The following is a 24,657-nucleotide window of genomic DNA, read 5'->3' on the forward strand; positions in this document are numbered from 1 at the left end:
TAAATCAAAGCTTGCTGTCAAAATCAACACTGGTTCTGACGCATTTCCTTTACATGTTCTTGTGCTTTAGTTCAGCAATTCCCAACCTGTGGGGGGCGGGGGCCGAGCCCACTGGTGGGCTGTGAGGATATTGCGATGCAATGCGCTGTGATCGAGCTTGTAGATCTAATAGAACTAATTTCTATGACATTGTTTTTTATTACATTTTTATTTTCACTAGACTAGACTGGTAGTAGACTAAATGTAAGATTTTAGTCAACTAAATCTAAAGTTGATTTAGTCGACTAAAATGTATTTTAGCAGGCCTTGATGGCGTTGCAATGCCTGATTTAAAAACTGCTGATCTACAAGCTCACAACGCCTCACAGATGCACTGTGCGCTTGTAGATCGGCTATTTTTGGAGCGTGACGCCCACGCACAGCCAAGCATAAAATGACATATCTTTTAGTTCTACAGGATCTCTCCTCCACGAGTTCCTCCATAACATTTTAGTCTAGTTTTTATTTGTTGACGAAATAGTCAGTACATTCATACATATTTGTCATAGTTTTTGTCATCATAGCTTAGTTTATATTTGGTTTTTATTTGGTCTTCGTCAGTGAAAAAAGGGTAGTGGACGAACATTTACACTGCTTGAAACTGGGACAAGCACGCCCGGCCAATTGGCCAAAGCCTGACCTCTGGTCAGCCGTAAGCTAAAGACATACGAGGGCTGTATGTTGACATATAAGCTGATCTGGATCTATTACAATACCCAGAATCAATGACCTGAACTCAATGCAGGGTCAAAGTGCATGTGGCATTCATTGTAGCTGCTAATCGCCCCCCCCCCCCCCCCCCCCCCCCCCTGCCCACACACACACACACACACCTCACATATACACATTGCACACGCACAAGCAGACATACACACACATTAACGCTTTGTTCAGAGTGGATAACAGCTAATGAGATGAGCACTAATCCTTGAAGCTAAAGGTAGAGTAAAGGAACTTAGGTACTCCACTACATCTAAGGCAAATGTTGTACTTTTTACTGCACTCCAATATTTGACAGCTTTTAGTTGCTAGTTACTGTGCAGATTTAGATTATTATTACAATACATACATTAAACACTTGAGCCCTATTTTACACTCAGGCTACTCGGAAATAGCCGATCTACAAGCTCACAACGTGTCACATCGCGATGCATTGTGAGCTTGACAAATGTATGACAAATCTTGAACAAATTGAGTACTTTTACTTTGGTACTGTAAGTATATTTTGATGCCAATACTTTTGTACTTTTACTCAATTAAGTTAAATTGTGAATACAGGCACTTTACTCGGAATAGAGTATTCTTTTATAATGTTAGCATTGCTACTTTTACTTCTCTCTGAGTCTGAGTACTTCTTCCACCACTGAACACATATACAGTATATAGGCTACACACACACACACACAGTCACTGCATGGGGCCACGTCAAAGATGAGGTGATCGTACTCAACGTCTGAGAGCAGAGCGGAAACAAGCTGATCTTCTTAAGACGGGAGGGATTGGAGAGGGTCGAGAGAGAGAGAGAGAGAGAGAGAGAGAGAGCGAGCGAGAGAGAGAGAGAGAGAGAGAGAGAGAGAGAGAGAGAGAGAGACAGAGAGAGAGAGAGACGCCATTTAGTTCCAACATGGTCTCGAACGTGAATCAGGATTCACCACAAAGCAAGGAGTAAAGCACAGAGGTAAGGCATTACAGAGAGTTTATGTATCTGTGTGTTCATGTTAATATTTGTGTGTATATTGTTCCTGTAAAGACCTGAACACAGTCTAGCCTGGGTATATACAGACATGATGACACACGGCGGTCTGATCCCAGGTCAGAGGTAAAGAAAAGGACATGGCAGAGTTTTAAGCTAATGATGGCGGTACATTGTGTGACTTGGAGTAACTGCCATAGCAAAATCCTGAGTGTTAATTTCACTCAGAGAGAGTGTGAACAATGTACCCTCATTATAATAAGACATCATGGATGTCATGTTTTAAAGTGATTTCTGGCTTTTGATTAATTGATTGAATACTTAATATGTAAACAGGTTATGGGGACGTTATGGGGTTTCCACTGTGGTCCTATGTATTAAATGCATCAACAGAGCATTGAATATGGCAACCTTTAAAAATCCACTCAAATTCAACTTTTTTGTCTGAATAATCTAATAATCTGGATTGTGTGTGTGTGACTATAGCTAATCTGGGTGTGTGCATGCGTGCATACCTGTAGATGTGTGTAGGCTGACAGGAGTTAGAAAATAGAAGTAAAGGTTCTTCTTTTACTGAAGTTACTGATTGAAAATGTTTTGCTGGTCAGGTGTTTCTACCATGGCGAGGCCCTGGCGCCCCGCCCCCGGTCACAGCCGGACCGGAAGCCACAGCCGCATCACCACGACCTCCCGGGAAGGCGGGACGGAGCACGAGGAGGAGGAGGCCGCGGAGGATGACGGCGATCGGTCGCCAATCTTCTCCCTCTCCAAGAGCTCCATGGACGTGGAGCTCGCGGCCACGCAGCCTCTGCACAAGCGCGACCCGGCGTGGACGGCGCTGCTGGACCTGAGGCGGAGCTGCAGCGCCAGCAGCACGCACTCCGAGAATCTCCCGCCGTCGCCCACGCTCCGGCAGCCACCACCCACCTGCGTACCGCAACACGGCTTCCAGCGGGCGTCGCGCAAGCTGCCGACGCGAGGCTCTCCGCCGCCGCCCGGTGAGCGCTGGATACCTTACAGGCAACACCGGAGTGCAGGCAGCGATAGCACCGCTCCAGACACCGCCTTGTGGACGGGAGGGAACATGCGCCCCTCCAGTTTGATTCAGGAAACCCCTGGCTCTTCTGCTCCAGACTCCCCCATGTCCAAAGCGCCCAGCACGCCATCTCCCTTCATATCACCCCTGCAGACCCCACCCAGGTCCCCCACAACTCCACTGAGGTCCCCCACAACCCCACCCAGGTCCCCCACAACCCCAATGTGGTCCCCCGCTTTTCCACTGAGATCCCCCTGCAAAAACCCTCTGTGGTCCCCCACAAATCCACTGTGGTCCCCCCCAACAACCCCACTGAGGTCCCCCACAACCTCGCTGTGGTCCCCCACAACCCCACTGAAGTCCCCCACAAATCCGCTGAGGTCCCCCACAACCAGACTTTCAGATTTCTATTTCAGGTCTCCCCCGCCGTACTTAGCCTCACCCCTCGCGTCACCGGCGTACACCCGTGATCAGGAGGAGGCACGTGAGCCCTCGTGCACACCCCCGCCTCTAGGGGAGGGTGGCACGACCTCACCCCTGCCACCCCCTCCCTCCCCGCTGTCACCCTGCCAGAGTCAGCCAGCCTCACCCCTGCTGCTGGCGCCACCACCATCCTCGGCCCCAAACTCCCCTAGATTTCCAGAAAGTCCAGAAAGCGAGTGCTTCCTAACACACATCCTTTGCTCTCCCCTGCCTTCCGTGAGCCCCGCCAGCCCCACCTCTCCCTGCGTTACACTGGAGGAGGGAGGTGGATTCGAGAGGGTTTCACCAGAGCCTGGAAGCCTTGCTCATGGGTCTGTAGAAGGGCTGCAGGGCCGGCCTGGAAGCCCTGGAAGCACGCTGGCCCCGAGCAGCGAGGGTGAAAACCCTGCAGACGTTCAGAGGTTGAACATCTCACCTGACCCCTCAACAGAGAAAGGAGCCTCAATCTTCCCTTACCGGCCTCACAGGTCGCCCATGGTCACGTTCCTTAGCGACTCGCGGTTGGACGGCTACTGCCGGGGAAACGCCAACCAATCGGGGACGGGGGTTACGAGCCCGAGGGCGTCGCCCGGACCTCAGGGGAGGTTGGCGCAGAGACTGGAGGGGGGCGGGACGTCGGAGGGAGGGACAATGACATCACAGCCGGAGCTGACGGACGCAGAAGTGCAGACGGACTCTCCTGAGGACTCCTGGTGGATGCCTCGCTCCTACACGGATCATTCCTTCCTGGGCTCGCCGCCCGGGTCCAGGCTCAACCTGTGCTCCTTGCTAGGCTCCACCTCCAACCTGGTGTCCCCGTCCTCCAGCATGTTCCCCATAAACGGCCGGGACGAGGACTTCGAGGACTACGACTACGACGACGAGGACGCCAGCGAGCCGGTGTGGGAGGCCAGCTCTCCAGAATCAGCGATGGACAGGAGGAGGTCCTGCCTGAAGGGGCAGGGGGAGGACCTGCATGCGAGGAGGGGCAGCATGAAGCAGGTGCAGTGGGACGAGGACGGCATGACGTGGGACGTGTACGGCGCCAGCCTGGACCCCGGGGAGCTGAGCACGGCCATACAGAGACACCTGGAGCTCCAGAGCCGCAAGGACACCAAAACCCACAGCCCCAGACCACAGAGGAAGAAGGCAAGCAGGAAGCCCGCTGTAGTCAAGCAGATCACCGCCAAGGTGGCGAGAACCCCGGTGATGGTCGACACCGGGACTTCCACGACGGAGTTAGCTGCCGCGTCGGGCGAGGAGGGGAAGCCACAGGGGAAGCAACAGGGGGAAACGGAGGGCGAGACGGAGGGCGAGACGGAGGGCGAGACGGAGGAGAAGCCACAGGGGAAGCAACAGGGGGAAACGGAGGGCGAGACGGAGGGCGAGAAGGAGGAGAAGCCACAGGGGAAGCAACAAGGGGAAACAGAGCGCGAGACGGAGGAGAAGGAGGAGAAGCCACAGGGGAAGCAACAGGGGGAAACGGAGGGCGAGACGGAGGGCGAGAAGGAGGAGAAGCCACAGGGGAAGCAACAAGGGGAAACAGAGCGCGAGACGGAGGAGAAGGAGAAGCCACAGGGGAAGCAACAGGGGGAAACGGAGGGCGAGACGGAGGGCGAGAAGGAGGAGAAGCCACAGGGGAAGCAACAAGGGGAAACGGAGGGCGAGACGAAGGGGGAGAAGGAGGAGGGGAAGGCAGAGAGGCAGCTGGTGAGAGAGGGAGGTAAAAAGGCTGAAGGTGCAGGAGAGATGGGTAGACACTTCAAGGCAGACGCAGACTCGGGGAAAGAATGTGGAGAAGGAGAGACTCAGGAGGTGTACGGACATCATGAGGAGGTCGCTGTGATGCAGCGAAAGACGTCTTCCCGTGGGAGCGGACGCAGCAGGACTAAGAACGTCATGAAGTCATTAACGAGACCTTTGTGGTGTGGGATGTCCCGTAAAGAACACAACTGACCCTAAAGGCTCTCAGATCCACTTTGTTTGCACTACAACAAAATAAGACTAGCAGACCTCTCTCGTACACAAGACTTTACAAAAAAATAAATCTTGAACATCCTGAATATATCCTAATCTTTCTGCATGTCTTTGAAGCATTTAGTCACTGTTTAAATTTAGTCTGTTTACATTTTATCCAAAAACTTTAATCTTTAGTCAATCATTGCGTGGTTGCACGGTTAGTCATAGTCAATGGGTTGAACATGCCATGGTTTAACATTTGTTTCTTTGTCATTTTAAATACATGCTCAAATACAACCGGTCAAGTTCAGGTCATGCAGGTCAATTAGTTTGAAAAGGTTACATGACAAAACTTCTATTTACGCTGTAAAACCCAGCGCATTTTTTGTCTGTTGTACTTCGGAAAATCAATGTAACAAAACACAGTTCAAATAATTTGTTTAAGAATAAACCATTGTTAATTCATCACGTGTTTATTGTGCCAAAAACAAGACACATCAGATACCCCACTCACTCATAGACTCAATTGCCCCCTCCCCACTCTCTCTCTCTGCCTCTCTCACCCTCCCTCCCTTTCCCTCTGTCTCTCTCTCCCAGCACTCTCTCCCTCCCTCCCTCCCTCTCTCTGTGGACAAACATAGAGTATAAAGTAGAGTAAGGTGTAAACTTGTTGAACCAGGAGGTGGTATGATGGTATGATGACCATTCAGGGTTAGGGTTAGTAGAGTAAGGTGTAAACTTGTTGAACCAGGAGGTGGTACACTACAGTATGATGGTATGATGACCATTCAGGCAGCGGTTCAGATGAGCGGGCACATTCTCTCTCATTCACTGGACTAAAAAGCTCCGCTCACTAGCTGCTTCCACTGGACTTATTGTTGTCATATTTCACTGTTTAGGAACAAACAACATGTGGAGTCGTGTGTGTGTGTGTGTGTGTGTGTGTGTGTGTGTGTGTGTGTGTGTGTGTGTGTGTGTGTGTGTGTGTGTGTGTGTGTGTGTGTGTGTGTGTGTGTGTGTGTGTGTGTGTGTGTGTGCGCACATACACGCATTCTCTTCCACTATTTATTTTTATCCTTTGTTTCCCCATGAATGGAATTTAAACTGTGAACTACGAAACCTAAGGGCTGTCCACGACTAAAGACACTCTTAGTCGACTAACAGTCATACGAAATCATCGACTAATCTAATTGATTTAAACAACAGATCTGTAAACACGTGTTTGCTGTGTAAAGATCAGCCTTTTCAGGGTTGGTGAGGCTGAGAACTTAACGTTCTTGTTGATTTCACAATGGACACCGACTGTTGAACATTATACACAAACACAAATTATTGGTTGACTAAGACCAAACTGACTGATTAAAGGAGTAGTTCAACCAAAAATTAACTTATTTTCTATCAATTACACACCCCATGAAGTATTGAATTCATGGATTCTTTTGTTTTTGTCGCATTCCTAAGTCAATAATTTCATGACCAGAGGTCTCTCTGGTAGGAGCCTCAAAGAGTCTCCTTTGAGTGTCCTACCGGATATATTAGCATTTTTCTGCCGGTAATCAAATTATTGGCTTAGGAATGCGACAAAAACAAAAAAAAATCCATGAATTCAATGCTTCATGGGGTGTGTAATTGATAGAAAATATGTTGTTTTTGTGTGTGAACTATCCCTTTAATCAATGAATAGACTGTGAGGGGACAGCTACAGAGAACGTTCACTTTGTGATGGACATGAGCAAAGTAACACCGTGTATATAATGCCACAACACACAGTTAAGTGTGTGTGCGTGTCACGTGCATCGACATGTTCCTTTGTAGTGATCATGTATGTACTGTACTGTTGTATATGTACGCGTGTGAAAGTGCTGATGAAACCCCCAGAAGCCACTCTCTCTCTCTCTCCCTCTCACTGTCTCTCTCTCCCTCTCTGTCTCAGTGACAGTGGAAACCCCACCAACCACCAGGAGAACAATCCAGCGCTGGGCCTTTGTTGTGACACACGGCCGTTGTCCCCCCCAGCTACTGTGTTGTTGTTGTTGTTCTGTGTGTGTGTGTGTGTGTGTGTGTGTGTGTGTGTGTGTGTGTGTGTGTGTGTGTGTGTGTGTGTGTGTGTGTGTGTGTGTGTGTGTGTGTAAGGCTTGTTTGCTGCCCGGTATAAATGGTGAGCCGCGGCGTGCGGCTCGGTTATTCTGTGGAAGACGATGGCAGCTCCAGGTCGCCCTCCGGCTCAGAGCGCCCCGCGGCTGCTGCTGCTGCTGCTGTGCGTTGCCGCTGCGCCTGCCGCCGCATACACCCTGACCCCTGGACTAAAACCCCAGCACAAGGTCCTGTCTCTGGGTAAGAGGACCATACATCACACTACATCTATCTGCTGTGGAATATATATATACTAGGGGTGTAACGATGTTAACAGCGATACGCTACGCATCACACGATACACGGTTGACGATACGATACATGGACGATATCGGTTCATTCATGACGATACGATTCAATGATTTAAAATCGATACAGTAACTATTTAGCCGGAAACTCCCCCGTGTCAGGTGATAAGAAGCGGCCTGGTCACTTCTCATGCATTGAAGGAAGCAGGAGTTCAGTTCGGGGCTCTCCCCAGGCTGGCAGAGGGAGATTAGCGCCCAGGATTACAGTTTAGGCAATTGGCACTGGGTGAAAAATGGGTTACAACAATCGTGGGATAAAAATTTCGTTAAAAAAAAAGAAAATACAAATACTTACACTCGGCTACATTTCAGACAAATATTGTATTTTTGACTAGTAGGAAGGGGGAACGTATATTATGAATTAGCCTCTTGAGCCCTATTTCAAATATAGTGAAAATAGCAAATCTACAAGTTCACAATGCGTTACGATGCGTTTTGAGCTTATAGATTGGCTATTTTCACTATATATAAAACAAAATGTACTTTGTAATTTGTACTTTTGAATACCTACGTATTTTTAAAAGCATGTACTCCAGTACTTTAACTCAATTACAATTTTGACAGAGCAACTTTCACTTGTAGTTGAGTAATATGTGACCAGGAGAATCTATACTTTGACTCAAGTACTGGGGTTGAGTACTTTGTACCTTTGGAGCTGACTTTGAGGATTTCGACATATTTTACACCTAAAATATACAATTATTTGATGTGAAATGTCTTATCTGTAACTGTTGTTACAGATCTATGTATTATAGACACAATAGCATTTTTTTCTCCCATTTAAGTTTGTAAATCTTTGCCGTTGGGCAGAAATATTGCATCTCAACTACATTCATAGTTCTTAATTTTTTACGTAAATGAAGGCAGTACATCATACAAGTCTGCAGCCCAAAAGCAACGATATTTGACAAGCCTCTGTCTTTTTTATCACTCCCTTTACCTTCACCCAGGCAAATAAAGGCCTGGTATGTGATAAACATATATACTGTATGTATATGTATGTTCTCTCCATATATAGACTGGCCCAAGGACTGTGGCAGACCCCACTTTAATATATAAATATGTATATGTATGTTCTCTCCATATATAGACTGGCCCAAGGACTGTGGCAGACCCCACTTTAAGCCCAGCATGGTTGAGAGGATTGTATCTGGAAATGAAGCCAGGCCTCACTCATGGCCGTGGCAGGTCTCTCTACAGGTACAGTACTGTCTCTCTCTCTCTCTCTCTTTTCATCTTATTTGTGTATATTAAAGGCAGAATAACAGTGATGTTGCTAGGTTTTCAATGTAATGGGTCCTGGGATGCAAGGGTGGTCATTCAGATGGGTCCCAGAAACATTTTATGGGTCCCCAATTACACGCCCCCCCCCCCTATCGTTTTCTTTGATCTCCAATCTCCATATCTTCTATGCGTGTGTGACTGTGTACATTATATCCTGATGCAGTGGATCTCAACCTTTTCAGGCAGCGACCCCCCAAAATAATAATATTTTAACTGGGGACCCCCCACCCTGAGGAATTAGGAGTTGAGGCACTTAATTTAGTTTGATTCAGTTCCACAGATACATAATATTATTGTGAAAATAGCAGATCTAGATCAGTGCGACTCGTTCCTGCTTTTCAAGACCGATACCGATATATATACATATATTAAAAAAACATAAATATATTTTTTCAAATGTATATGATTCTGTAGTATTAGCACAACAGGTGGATTTAACATACCTTTGACCAATAGACCCCTTAACAGACAACGTCATACTGGCTGCGTGCAGCCAGTATGCGCGCAACGAAACCCATTATATCAGGTCTCGTTAGGACGCGTCTCACTAGCCAACACACACAAGAGGGGGTTGGGGTGTGCTGAAACCAGTGCACCCCGAAACAGGTTGGGAATTGATTGCGTGAAACAATCACCTGTGCGTCCAGGCTCAATGTTAGTAAACAAATAATTGGTCTATAGAATACATTTAATCATAGAACCTTTTAATCATTATTATTATTTTATTTTGTATTATTTCTGAATGTAGAATTTATTTTTACTATTTATTGTGTAGCAATAAAATACTGAAAACACTGGCTTACAGTGGAAGTATTGGCAAATAAAGAAATAGGAATTCAAGAAATAATGAAGACAAATACTGACAATGCCTATGAACATTGGCTTGCAGTTATTGCACATAGTCAACATGCAATAATACTATTAGGCTTGTCATTGAGAAAGGAAAATAAAGTTGTCTTTTTGAGGAGAAGTGGAACCTTATAAGTCACTTTAAGTTTAGCATGAGGGAGAGGGTCTACCCTCTTCAGGGAATTAATTGTTATGATATCTCTAAGCTACAGAAAACATCCAGTTGCCTATTAAACATACACAAGACACAGACGATAGACAACCGGTTACTTACAGCTGCCATTAATTAGTGCTTTTGTTTGCCTTTGTGGTCAAATCAGGGTCAAATGCATAGGATCAACGAGCCATCGTTAACCTGCTAATGTTACACAGCTGATTGGCAACATGTTAATCCACCACATCATCTCCAAGCAAGTGGGAGAACACTCTAAAATCGGGGATTTTACTTTGGCTGGTCAATTTAAGATGACAATAGCAACAAAGATTAGTAGTAGACCTATATGTATGATGATCAGTTATTATTCCAGACAGTGGTCTATCCAAGACGTTTTAACACGTTTAAGAGCAGGTCCTCATGCCGTCTCTCTCTCTCTCTCTCTCTGTGTGTGTAGCGTAGACTAACAGCGAGGGGCTGTGCTGCTGCTTCTGCCACACAACGCTGTTTAACCGAGTTATACTTCTCCAGTACAACGGTGTCTAACCGGAGAGTTATACTTCTCCACCAACGGTGCCTAACCGAGAGAGTCCATGTAGATCACAGCTGACAAATATTATATATTATCGGAGATATTATTAATGTTATCGGTTTTATCGGGATGACGTCATAATTCCTGATGATATCAGACATATAATTATCGGGCCGATACTTATCGTGCACTACTAATTTTACCGCAAATTATTGTTATATTTTTCTCTGTTGGTGGTGACAACACTAGTGCGTCCATGAATGCGTCCTTTCGCAATATGGTGCGTCAGCGACGCAGGACGCAGGCCTACGAGCATCTCTGTTGAATAAACACAGTGAGCTGCTGGAATCGTGATCACTTCTTAGATGTTTTAAATATATGATATTAACTTAATGTACACTACAGTACTTAAACCTGTTCACATCTGTCCTGTATCGGTGCTTCCAGAGTGAACATATCAAGCACATACGATCGCCCTGCCAGAAGTAGGCACAGATACAGAGCTATGTCACATAAAATATTAAAATATTTAGAAGAAATACATATTTTTGTGCAGCCTGAGCCTGACTAATATCTGCAATGCTGCTGGATGGATCCGCAGCCTCAACGGTATTACAGGGAGATGTGAAATGTCACCATCACTGCCCAGGTGCCTTTGGAAAACACCCAAAATGTCCCTGAGCAACTGCATCAGGGATCAGTCCTCTAATGTCATTTTAGGTTCAAATCATACTGTTGCCGCTGTCAGGCAGTAACCTTGTATCTCCATATCGCTTCTTTCCCCCCATAAATGAATGCCATATGTTATACTTTGTTGTAGTACAGTGTCACACAATAGTAGTGATCTGCTTAAAACGCTGTGTCTTATGCAACATGTGAGCTAATCCACTATTTTCACCATTTGTGAAACACAGATTTAGCCCCTACATGCCCAAAACAGGAACACCAGGTTGAAAGTGGTTAAGTCGGTTCGAGGGCTTAATTAATATTTAACCAATGTTTAACCAGTATTAACAAGAGATTGTACAGTACAGACAGTACATTGGATCCATTTGAACACAGGTTCTTATTTTAATTTACTGAAAAGTAAAGGTTTTTTTTGACATACAAGGTTTCCACCTGGCAACAACCATACTGTATGTAGGAGATAATAGGTGTCTGCATACATATGCAGTCAGGTCATTTCTGATAACCTCATCTAAAACTCTAAAATCATGTTAAAGAGTGTAATAATGAGGGTTGTGACCAGGCTGTGCTGTGATGTTTCCCCATAGGTTCGTCCCAGAGGCAGCAAACATTACATCCACGTCTGTGGAGGAACTCTGATCCACAAGAACTGGGTCCTCACTGCTGCTCACTGCTTCCAAAAGTAAGACCATTCATTAACACATTGGTTCTCAAAGTGGGGTCCGGGGACCCCCAGGGGTCCTTGGGGGAGTTCCAGGGGGTACCCAGCTAAATGATGGATAGTAACCAAATGGACCCTTATGTGTCTGTAACTCTGAGAGTGTACAAATGGAACCAAATGGACCCTAACGGGCCCATTTGGTTCCATTTGTACACTCTCAGAGTTAAATTAACATTGATTTTACAAAATAAATTGTGGTCCCAGAGATAGAGATGCCATTAAATGGGGGTCCGTAGCCTAATGCATGTCAAACTGGGGGTCCTTGAAATTAAAATGTTTGAGAATCACTGAAGGAGCCTTAAAAATCTTCTATGGGAGTCCCTGGCATATCTTTTCAAATGGGGGTCCGTGGGCTAATAAGTGTCATCGATTTGGGGGTCCCTGACATGAAAAAGTTTGAGAACCACTGAATTAACACACACACGCTCGCGCGCACGCGCACACATATATTTCTATTACTATAATGACGACAATGACATTTTAGGACCATACCTTTAAATATAAAGCTTGAGTTATATACTTGCGCTACTATACTTAGTAGCGCAAACGTCCCTGGCACAAAATATTATCCACAAAATGGTAAATGGTGTATTTACATAGCGCCTTTATGCAAGGCACTTTACAATGTGTGTTACACTCACTCACTCATTCACACTCACACCGACAGCAGAGGAAACCATACAAGGCACCAACCTGCTCACCGGGAGCAGTTAGGGGTCTCGGCGTCTTGCTCAAGGACACTTCCGACACTAAAACTCTAGGGGAGGCCGGGATCGAACGTGGCTGCTTGCGGCCCCCAAATGGGGGTCTGTGGGCCAAATACATATCAGTCCTTGACTATTTGAGAAACTGTGAAAAACATGACCATGGGTACAAAGTACAAACATCATCATCCTGGCCTGGGCCGTAGCGTGACGGTTCAGGCACCCTAGGCTGCAATGCCAGCCTGACATGTGACGCGCGTTCGACTCCCGTTCCCGACGACCTTGTCACCCCCCCCCCCCCATCTCTCTCCCCATTTCCTGTCAACCTACTTTCCCTATCCCTCTCTAAATAAAGGCATAAAAAGCCCCAAAAGAAAAAGAAATATAAAAAAAAAAAAGAAAACATCATCATTGCAGGTTGACATCCCAGGTTGATAAATAAACAAACTAACTAACTAACTAACTAACTAACATCATCATGTGTCCTCAGGGGTAAGGCCGAGGACGCCGGCAGCTGGAGGATCGTCGTGGGGAAGCATCAGCTGAAGCGCTCGGAGACGGCGGAGAGGACGTTCCCCGTGAAGCGCATCTACCGCCACGAGCACTTCCGCTACCCCACGCACAGCGAGCTGGACTACGACATCGCCCTGGTGAAGGCCGCCACCGACATCCTGCCCACCAACTTCATCCGCTACGCCTGCCTGCCGCGCAAGCAGACCAGCCTCAAGCCAGGACACTACTGCTGGGTCACTGGCTGGGGCGACACAAGGGGTGAGTGGTACTGCTGGGTCATTGGCTGGGGCGACACAAGGGGTGAGTGGTACTGCTGGGTCATTGGCTGGGGCGACACCAGGGGTGAGTTAGTACTGCTGGGTCATTGGCTGGGGCGACACCAGGGGTGAGTTAGTACTGCTGGGTCATTGGCTGGGGCGACACCAGGGGTGAGTTAGTACTGCTGGGTCCCTATAATGCTGGGTCACTGGCTGGGGCGACACTAGGGGTGAGTTAGTAATAATGGGTCATATGACCCATTATTACTAACTCACACCTAGTGTCGCCCCAGCCAATATTGGCTGGGGCGACACCAGGGGTGAGTACTAGGGGTGTTGGATAAAATCTACAATTCATGTAAGAATAGCGATTATCAACGATTCAAAATCCATTCACAATTTCCAAAAATCACTGCTTTATTTTCCCCATCAAAGTCAAGAATTTTTACATGACCCTCTCTGGTGTCATCATTTTTAGTTTGAGTTGTTGGAAATAAATAGACTACACTTGTTTGTTAAAGTCCAGATGAAAACAATTAAACTGAAAACCTTGTTTTTTTTTATTTATTTGAAAATATTTGAACATTTTCGAACCCTTTTGAAAATGTTCAGATGCATAGTTGCCGAAAAGAGTCAAATAAGTAATAACTTATTATCCATGCGAACACAATTGGCTCGTGTTCGGGGGAGGGAAGCCGGGCCGGGGAGCGTGATATCGGTCATTGCACGTACTCCTACGGGCCGGGGGCGGAGCCTGTCAGCGGGGAGTTTTGGGGCGAAGGCTCTACGTCCTCCCGGCAGGTGAGTCAATTAATCGGAATCAATTGGCTACTTTAAATTCAAAATAAATAATAACCGATGTATCGGCCAGGCTCTGAAATAGAACTCTACACCGTTGGTTCTCAAAAGTGGGGTCCGGGGACCCCCAGGGGTACTTGAGGGGGTTCCAGGGGGTACCCAGCTAAATGATGGACAGGAACCAAATGGACCCATATGGGTCTGTAACTCTGAGAGTGTACAAATGGAACCAAATGGACCCTGACGGGTCCATTTGGTTCCATTTGTACACTCTCAGAGTTAGATTAACATTGATTTTACAATATGAATTGGGGTCCCAGAGATAGAAATGCCATTAAATGGGGGTCCGTAGCCCTAATGCATGTCAAACTGGGGGTCCTTGAATTTAAAATGGTTGAGAATCACTGCTATAGAGCCGTAAAAATCTTTTCTTATGGGGGTCCCTGGCTTATCTTTTCAAATGGGGGTCCGCGGGCTAATAAGTGTCAATTTGGGGGTCCCTGGCATGAAAAAGTTTGAGAACCACTGCTCTACACCTAATGGTGGTACCGGTGATGTAAAAGGTTGTCCCTCAACGTGCTTCCAGGTGGGAAGGAGAACGTGTCTCTGGCTGAGGCGCTGAACCAGGCGCGTCTCCCCATCATCGACTTCAAGACCTGCAAGCAGAAGAAGTTCTGGGGCGACCGGGTCCGAGACTCCATGATCTGTGCCGGCTTCAGAGACACCGAGGGCCCGCCAGCCGCCTGCCAGGTAACTGTACACCACCAAATAACCAACTTAACCACCTGAACCCCAGCATCCATATTCTGGGGGTGGGGGGGACATCAGCCAAAAATAGCAGTTCACAATGCTTTCACAGCGCATTGACTGAATGTGTGTTATGAGTGATTGAATTAGGGGTGCAACCTAATCGATTTAATCCAATGAATCAATCAATTCAACTCAATTCAATCCCTATTTTAGGCATAATGTCATCAAAGCTGAAAAAATGCTTCACAAAAAGTAAAAGAATATATATTTTGCACGACATTGTTGTATATAGTGTCGGTCGGGTGTCCAAAACTGTTATTTTTAAGGATTCAAATAAAAGAAATAGCAAAAATAGCAGATCTACAAGCTCGAAACGCTGCACAAAGCGACACGTTTTGATACTTTTATGTGACGCTGTAGTATGATCAAGTAGGGCATTAAATGACAAAAAAAAGGTTACAATATGGAGATAAGAAGTTTCTGCCCGATAGCAATGATATATAAAAAAAGAAATTCAATTCATCAGAAAAGTAAAATATAAAATAATCTCTAAGACTAAGTAATGCATAATTGCAGCCCTAGATTGAAGAACATCATATCTTTGCATTGTGTACTGTTACTCACTGTGAGCGTCCTTCTCTCCTCTCTCTCCCCAGGGCGACTCCGGGGGTCCTCTGCTGTGCCAGCAGGACCAGGACCGCTGGGAGGTGCACGGCGTGGTCAGCTTCGGCCCCATCGGCTGCACGGTGGAGAACAAGCCCAGCGTGTTCACCCGCACCGGCACCTACATCCCCTGGATCGAGGCCACCCGCATCAGAGACTTCTTCCTGCACTGAGCGCTGAGATAACACCACCCCCCCATCGCCGGGCAAACTATGCCACCCTGTGGCCACCATAAGAACTCTGCTCTGCTCTGTTCTGTCACTTCCATGGATGTAATCCCTCATTAGCGGTGGTGGAAGACATACTCAGATTTGATTACTTAAGTAAAAGTAGAAATACCACAATATATACAAATCCTGAGCTGGTAGGTCGGCTATTTTTTGATTAGCCAAAGTATAAAATAGGGCTTCAAGTGGTTAGTGTATATTTTGTAATGATAATCTAAATCGGCAAAGTAACTAAAGCTGTCAAATAATTGTAGTGGAAGTAGAAGTATAAAGCATCGCAAATGGAAATACTCAAGTAAAAGTACCTCTAAATGGTACCTTGAGTACAGTACTGTCCACCACTGCCTAGTTAGTACCATTGGCTACCTGTTTGGAGACAGATGACATCGTGAATGTCATTTTGTAACGTCCTCTTCCATAACACTTGTACATTTATTTACCCATCATAAGCTTACAGCATCGTCACATTACCTGTAAATACGTCACTAATGTGTAATAGAGAGTTGTGTTGTGAAATTAATTGTTTAGGCTATATTATGTAGTATATAATATGTACTACTAGGGCTGGGCCATATGACTTCAAATCCATATCACAAATATTTACAATTAATGAACTTTTTTGATTTTTATTAGCAGATCAATTCTTTCACTGTTATTGTACGCCACCATTGTGCAACGAAGTATAATGCAGGGTTAATTAGAGTAATCGATTTAGTCGATCATAAAAAAACATATAATTGTTTTGAGTCGATTCGCTAAAAAAGAAAAAAAACCTGCTTCATAATTATTCGATTAACCTACATGAATAAGATAAAGTGGGTTAATCAGTTCTAAACATCAGTTTGGATATATTTTCAGTTCATTTCCCAGCCCTATCTATGTACCACTCTACAGCTGTCCCAGAGGACGACATAGAACACACTATACAGTAAAATCCTTGGTACACAAAAACATTTTGACAAAGGTGCTATTTAGAACCTTTGGTGCTATGCAGCATCAACCAGGTTCAACTATGATTATGAGCAAAGAACTGCGGTTAGTGCTATTTAGCACCATTTGTTTTCGGCGTGGAACTCGGTGTGCAAACTGCAAATGGAACCAAATGGACCCTTACAGGTCCATTTGGTTCCATTCATACACTCCCGAGTTACATGAACTCTTAGGATTTGACTGTGTAGTGGACATGGATCGTGCTCTTTCTTGAATAGACTTTTCAAACTATCTACCGTCTACATTCTGTGCAATAAAACCTTTAAAGCAAAACTCCCAGTTACGTTTTCCCATGGTTTTGTTTCATATTTTATTATTATCTCTACTAATAACAAAGGGTACAGCGGGTTCACGGGGGCACACAGAACACAATGCGCACTTCCAGTACAGTTCAAAGAGATAACGTTCAGGATTCTGACTCACACACTGGAAAAACTGTACCCACCGTGAATATAGTTGCAATAAATATAAGGATTAGAACAGAACTTTATTGTTAAAGGAGTAGTTCACCAAAAAAAAAATCTTATTTTCTATCCATGGGTGTAATTGATAGAAAATAAGTATTTTTGGGGGTAAACTACTCATTTAAAGGCCTTGGCCTTGTGGGTGTCGGGGGTGACATTTTCACCCCGACACCCACACGCCTCACGGTCCGAGATCAAGGAGACAGCAGAGAGGTTGTGTCTAGAATTATGGTACGAGACGGGATTTGGAGAATCACACACACACACACACACACACACACACCAGATGTCATCATAATCAGATACATTCCTGTTTGGCCCGTTTCACTCAAAGCTTGCGGGCGAAAACACAAACCAACGTACGTGTCCCAACATTTTGGGGCTGCAATACCAGCAGTGAAGTAAGAGAGGGCCTAAGAACTTCTCTGAAGTAAATTTTGAAAAGGAAACACAAAGATCCACTCCTCAAATGAGATCCATGATGAAGGGAGAAGAAAAAGGGAGAAGAAATTCCAAGTAGATTTTTTTTGTCCATTTCTTTCACAATTTTGTGTTTCAGTCATTTCCCCCGCTTCCCAGAAAGCTCCTAACCCAGGAGGTGAATGGGGGAAATGGGGGGGGGAGTTTGGGTGACAAGAGGCATCTCCTGCTCCATTACCAGTGCACTGCGTTTGACCAGAGTCTATCTCGTCTTGGCGCTGTGGTTAAAAGCCGTGCACTCGCTCTGATGGAGGGGACAGGGAGCCCTGTCCATATTTGTCCCTGTGTTTGTGTCTGCTGCGTGGGGGGGACACGCTCAGTACAGCCTGGAGGACGGGCTGGAGCCGGCGATGTGGTCCCAGTTGTTGTAGAGGGCGTAGGCCCCGGACATGGCCAGGCCCACCAGACCTCCACGCGCTACGCCTCGCACGCCACCTGAGACACAACACAACGCCAACAACATACGTGTGATAAACATTGCTTGTATACAAAACAAACAGACTCGCCCACAGCCACTGAAACTAATGAAACTACCAGGGTTTCTGCAGCTGCAGGCAAGTCAGATTTTAAGACGTTTTTTTCAAGTCTTAAGTCTAAATCCTTTTTTGAAAATAGGGTGTTTAGGGTGTATTTTCAAACACCCTTAAATCAGCGGTTTTCAACCAGTGGTCTGGAGACCACCAGTGGTCCTTGAGGGGGTTCCAGGGGGTCCCCAGCCAAATTAATAGTTAGCAACCAAATTGACCCTTATATGTCTGTAACTCTGAGTTAAATGAACACTGATGATGGTGATACAGTGTAGATTGGAACCCCCAAGAAATCTAAATGGTTGAGTCCCTGGCATATCTTTTCAAATGGGGGTCCCTGGGCTAATATTTGTCAATTTGGGGGTCCTTGATGCGAAAAAGGTTGAAAACCACTGCCTTAAATGAATGCACACGCGCACGTTCATGCACGTGCACATGACATGTATGCACACCATGCGCATATTCATCAGGAGTGGGGACAATAATGTTAGTCCTGCAACAGGACAGAACATGATAAACATCTGTGTAAGCGCTCGAAACACGTACAATTGCTTTGATTGTGGTAAAGACAAAACCATGACAACCCCGGCCAAACCAGGAAGTCACGTCGATGTAAATTAAACAGGAGACTACCTGCAAGTTGTCCAGAATCATTTACACCACAGACACACAAACAGAGAGAGACCTACTTGTTGATTTGAACAGCATCCCAGTGAGAGTTCCAGCAGCTACGGTGTTAATGTCATCCTCTGCTCCTCTGGCCTTCTCTATCGCCACCCCAAATATACTGTACAATAACGCTACAACAGGAAGTGACATCATCAAATATACTGTACAATAACACTGAAACAGGAGGGGACTTCATCAAATATACTGTACAATAACACTGCAACAGGAGGGGACTTCATCAAATATACTGTACAATAACACTGCAACTGGAGGGGACTTCATCAAATATACTGTACAATAACACTGCACTGAACCAGTGTGTTCAGGGACAAGGTAGGTTTAAGCAGCTGTTGGAATATTTTTAGCGGCGCTAGCCGCTCTATACCTTTAGGTATAGAGCGGATCCTGCTCTATACCTGGCTTTTGCGTCAACGTTCTGATTGGTCAGACACGTCAACAAAGTGATTGGTCAAGCTTCACGTGACACGTGGCTATAAACACATTATAAACACTTATTGATGACAAAATGTATCAAAGGCACCGCTACCTTCACACAGGTGTGATTTTTTTAATTCAAAGTCATATTGTGCAAAGTTATATTTAATATTATCTTAAACTGGTAAATGTTTCACAATATCCATTCCACATAAATGTGTTTTTAACAACTTCTCTAAACACTATTAAACACTACTATTTGTATTCATTTCTAACATAATAAGGCAAACTTCTATTATTTCATAATTGTATGGATCCATGATGAAGTGCTTACCGACAGAGCCCAGAGTGTTGGCCCATGATGCACCCTGCCTCGTCACCATGTTCAGAATCCTGTTGAAGGAGGAGGTGGAGGGTTCATAGTAGAAGGTAAGTCATCTAACCAAAACACTACCAACACTAACTAATGGATTGAACTGATTATTGAAAAAAATATATTGATTTTAATCAAAATAATCCATAGTTACAGCCCTACATGTAACTCTGGGACATAACTGACAGTATTATGATAAATTCATACTCACTGCACGTTACGAGGTTTAGACCAGGCCATGTCTCTGGTCTCCTTCAGACCCATCCTGAAGCCGTTAAATGTTCCAAACGCAGCTCCTACAGAGACCAGGAACACAACAACGTCATCAACTTATCCTTCTATGTTACATTCATATTTCAATACGTTTACCTCCCTTTTGTTTTATGTGAACCCAGAGAGTAAAGGGCCAACGTCCAAACTTTTCTTCTCATGGATTAAAGCAAAATAAAATCTCATGACTGACGATGTAATGATGATGTTTATGTGTTATCATTGAATCATTCTAAACCCTATGTTGCTGCTGTTCCACATACAGCCAACCAGTTGAAGAAATCACAGTTGAGGCTTTAAAACCTTTGCTTTTATGCAATTTCTGAGAACATTCATGTTTATGGAAGATGCTTCTGAACTTGTATTCTATTGCTAGTTTGACCGCTTCAAATACTCTTTAATCTTAATATAACTAATGACCGGAAATAGCCGATCTACAAGCTCACAACATGTTCACGGGCACTCGAAAATGTCTATAATTGAATCATAGTTCAAACCTTCTTTAGTTAAATCTCACTCAAACGCTATAGGACTAGGAGACATGAATTGCTGCCCTGCCTGCCCACTTGCCCAATAATATTTTGTTAAGCAATATCAGTTGCCTAATCACTGTGACAGTTCACTTGGTCAGGCAGCTGTCTGCCTTGCCTCTACGGTGGCTACTCTCCTGATGTAGTTGAATAGGACTGTAAATAATGTGCCATACGTGTGCAGCTGTCTCACCAGTGATGCAGCAGCCTCCAATAGTAAAGAAGGCCAGTTCAAACCTTCCCCTGGTCTTATTGGCTCCTGTAGGCAGGATGAACTCATCATTGTCCTAGAAACACAAAACACATTACAACTGTTAATTCAGTGATATTACTGAGATTCATTGCTTATACAAGAATATGACTGAGTAAGGAGAAATGCTCTTCTGTAGGGCAATTTTTTGACTACATCAGTATCGGCAATTATGCAGCGGCTGTCTCCCAACTTTTAACCACTTTCAAGTTTCAACCTAGCATCCATATTTTGGACATTTGAGTAAAATGTTCTCAAATAAACGTTAATCAAATCTTAGTTTTTCAAATTGATTAGAAAATATTGCGCTTTTGGTCAAAATATTGGTTAAAACATTGGTAGTCGATGGTCTAGGATGCTCCAAAATCAAGACCGAACCATAACATCTGGCATCAGTCGGTCTGTACTCTTCTGTCACCTGCTGAGCAGACAGGACTCACCTGTACCAGGTAACGAGGGTCCACATTGAGATAAGGTGACAGAGGACTCATCCCAGTCACTGAAATGACAATTACACATGGAGGTCAGCTAACAGGACAGAGACACACATCACACTGACACACAGTTCAATGGCTCTTCAAAGGTCAAGGCAGTGACATCATGTATGTATGGTGCCATGGTACTTATCCCTGTGAGAAAGAATGTGTGCACTGTGCACCCTCCAATATAATTCAAGCTAACCGTAGATTTAAACTCAATACATGTTAGTTGTTTTAAAATATAAAACAATGTTTAAATAATAAACATAGATAGATATTCAGTCTATAGGCAATCTAAACGACATGGACATTTAACAGACAGACAGATAATACAGCAGACAGACGGACAGACAGGGATACAGACAGACAGACAGGCGTACATACATACACCAGACAGACAGACAGACATACATACATACATACAGACAGACAGACATACATACAGCAGACAGACAGACAGGGATACAGACAGACAGACAGGCGTACATACATACACCAGACAGACAGACAGGGATACAGAAAGACAGACAGGCGTACATACATACACCAGACAGACAGACAGACATACAGACAGACATACATACGTACATACAGCAGACAGATGTGGTATATTCAGGACTACAAGTAGTTATTAAATATGAGAATATTACTACCAGGTTATTTTGCTATGACACATTAGTGTAAGAGTAAGGAACTAGATTAAAGAAATTGATGACTCACTCAAAATCTACTGTGCCAGCAAAGAGGACAGAGGTTGCCTAACAAAGGCCTAATCAGTCCTCACATTTACATAGAGAGGTGTGATGAGTACATCACCTGATGAAGCTTCAAAGGCTGACTGAAACACTTTGATAAAGGAAACAGAGGGTGGTCATTAATGTAAATAGCTACTTTCCTTTTAACATATCAATCTAAATAGGTTACTGAAGGGTGTGATAATTAATTTTTCCGTCTTTTCAAACGGGCTTAGACACCACACAGACAGACAGGGATACAGACAGACATACATACATACAGCAGACAGACAGACAGACAGGGATACAGACAGACAGGGATACAAACAGACAGACATCCGACAGACAGACAGACAGACATACAGCAGACATACAGGAATACAGACAGACAGACATACATACAGCCAACAGACAGGGATACAGACAGACAGACAGACAGATGACAGACAGACAGGGATACAGACAGACAGCAGACAGACAGTGATACAGATAGAGATACAGACAGACAGGGATACATACAGCAGACAGACAGGCATACAGACAGACAGACAGACAGACAGACAGACATCCGACAGACAGACAGACAGACAGACAGACAGACAGACATACAGCAGACAGACAGACAGACATAGATATACAGCAGACAGACAGGAATACAGACAGACAGACAGACATACATACAGCCGACAGACAGACATACAGCAGACAGACAGGGATACAGACAGGGATACAGACAGACAGGGATACAGACAGACAGACGACAGACAGACAGGGATACAGACAGACAGCAGACAGACAGGGATACAGACAGACAGACAGTGATACAGACAGAGATACAGACAGACAGGGATACATACAGCAGACAGACAGGCATACAGACAGACAGACAGGGATACAGACAGACAGACATCCGACAGACAGACAGACATACAGCAGACAGACAGACATAGATATACAGCAGACAGACAGGAATACAGACAGACAGACATACATACAGCCGACAGACAGACATACAGCAGACAGACAGGGATACAGACAGACAGACAGGGATACAGACAGACAGACAGACGACAGACAGACAGGGATACAGACAGCAGACAGACAGGGATACAGACAGACAGACAGTGATACAGACAGAGATACAGACAGACAGGGATACATAGCAGACAGACAGGGATACATAAAGACAAGGACACAAACAGTCATAATATGGACAGACAGCCCTCACACTGTATCTGAGGGGGAACACATTGTGACGGTAGTACAACATGTACCGACTGTAACCTCACATTAGCATCATTAGCATCTTTAGCATCTTTAGCACAACAACACACTGTTATGTTATAATACTCACATGGAACCCCAGCCAGTTCAGAGTGAGAGTATTCAGGAGCAGAGCCTCCAAACAGGTTCCCCAGACCCGCCTTGAAGCCTCCAGACCCTCCTGATCCTCCAGGGTTGTTGTTGTCCATGATGCTAGCTAACGTTAGCAACCTCTAGCTAACAGTGATGCAACAACACTACACTGTTCTAAATCACACACACAACACACAGCCAATATCAAGTAGTTGGTCGATGATCGATAATCGATATGAGGTTTTAAGTACTGATCTAATAATCCTAGTTACTACTATTATAAGTGAATGTTAAGCTGCTTCCATCATGACATGCCTCTGACTCTGACCTCCAGCAAAGTAACACGCTATGCCGTAAAGCATTGCGCATAGCAACCACCGGTTGGTGTCGTGCAACACTTTACGACAGTGATTCTTCTAATTCTCAACACTTTTAAGGAGTTCAAGGAAGGAAGGTGCCTTTTTTAAATCTAGGAACCCCAAATTAGCAAAAATCCTCGGTGTTTATTTTAACTCTGAGAGTCCATCTGAGAGTATCATGTTTATGTTCTCAGAGACACTTACCTGTAAAGGTATTTCTAACACATTGTCGTCATTTTAATGGAGGTAGAGAATAAAGCCTTTCAGAGCCCGGATAGCTCAGTCGGTAGAGCATCAGACTTTTAATCTGAGGGTCCAGGGTTCAAGTCCCTGTTCGGGCGACACGTTTTTCAATGAAAACACAGTGACATGAAACCTGTCCAAGTGGCATTAAACCTACATCTGCTGGGTGAAGATGTATTATAAGGTATAGCAAACACGTTGCATTGCAAGAAAGAAAACGAGATGTTGGAGTTGTTGTGACAGGAAAAGTATGTTCATGGAATTACCAGTCAAACTTCTGCTCTGCATGGAAGGTTGTTTGTTTAGGGCTAGCCCTGAAACGTGACAGGCGAGCATCATGTGAACCATGGCTAGTAGTGTATGAGAGACCAAGGCACCCATAATGCAAAGTATTAATTAATGGAAAATATTTTCATAAGGGCAACGGAAAGCCAAGTAACAGCTGGACTTTAATGACACAGTGATCATCTCCCTGTTTTTGCCATGTCCCACCATCATTTTAAGATGGAAACCAAAATTAGGAAGAACAGGACAAAAATAAAAACATCTGTTAAAGCTTCAAATAGCTCAGAATAAAACTGCAAGTTTTTTTTATTGGGTTTGAGGCAGAGGTCTGAGAGATGTGGCTCTCATGGCTGAAAGTTTATCTGAAACACAATTTTATACAATATAGAGGGGGGTCCCTGCTTCATCTCTCTCTCAGCTAGGGGGTCCTTGGCCTGAAAACGT

The 24,657-nt window shown here is 44.9% G+C and overlaps 2 protein-coding genes across 2 annotated transcripts; one reads left to right on the top strand and one right to left on the bottom strand.

Moving 5' to 3' along the window:
- Positions 1-7,387: 7,387 nt before the first annotated feature.
- LOC311059723 (chymotrypsin-like elastase family member 2A) lies at positions 7,388-15,715 on the top strand (the record flags this gene model as incomplete). Its single annotated transcript, XM_084077755.1, has 6 exons — positions 7,388-7,523; positions 8,721-8,830; positions 11,724-11,818; positions 13,052-13,332; positions 14,716-14,879; positions 15,536-15,715. 6 exons carry the CDS (start codon positions 7,388-7,390, stop codon positions 15,713-15,715), a joined length of 966 nt encoding a protein of 321 aa, XP_083933881.1.
- A 1,329-nt stretch (positions 15,716-17,044) lies between these two features.
- On the bottom strand, positions 17,045-23,659 carry timm23a (translocase of inner mitochondrial membrane 23 homolog a (yeast)). Its single transcript, XM_084077756.1, has 7 exons — positions 23,325-23,659; positions 21,198-21,256; positions 20,701-20,794; positions 19,919-20,003; positions 19,669-19,727; positions 18,920-19,030; positions 17,045-18,138 (listed from the first exon to the last, which is right to left on the bottom strand). Exons 1-7 carry the CDS (start codon positions 23,440-23,442, stop codon positions 18,020-18,022), a joined length of 645 nt encoding a protein of 214 aa, XP_083933882.1. The 5' UTR covers positions 23,443-23,659; the 3' UTR covers positions 17,045-18,019.
- Positions 23,660-24,657: the final 998 nt, after the last annotated feature.

Source organism: Gymnoscopelus microlampas (assembly GCF_963454915.1).
Source record: "Gymnoscopelus microlampas genome assembly, chromosome: 14".
NCBI lineage: Eukaryota > Metazoa > Chordata > Actinopteri > Myctophiformes > Myctophidae > Gymnoscopelus > Gymnoscopelus microlampas.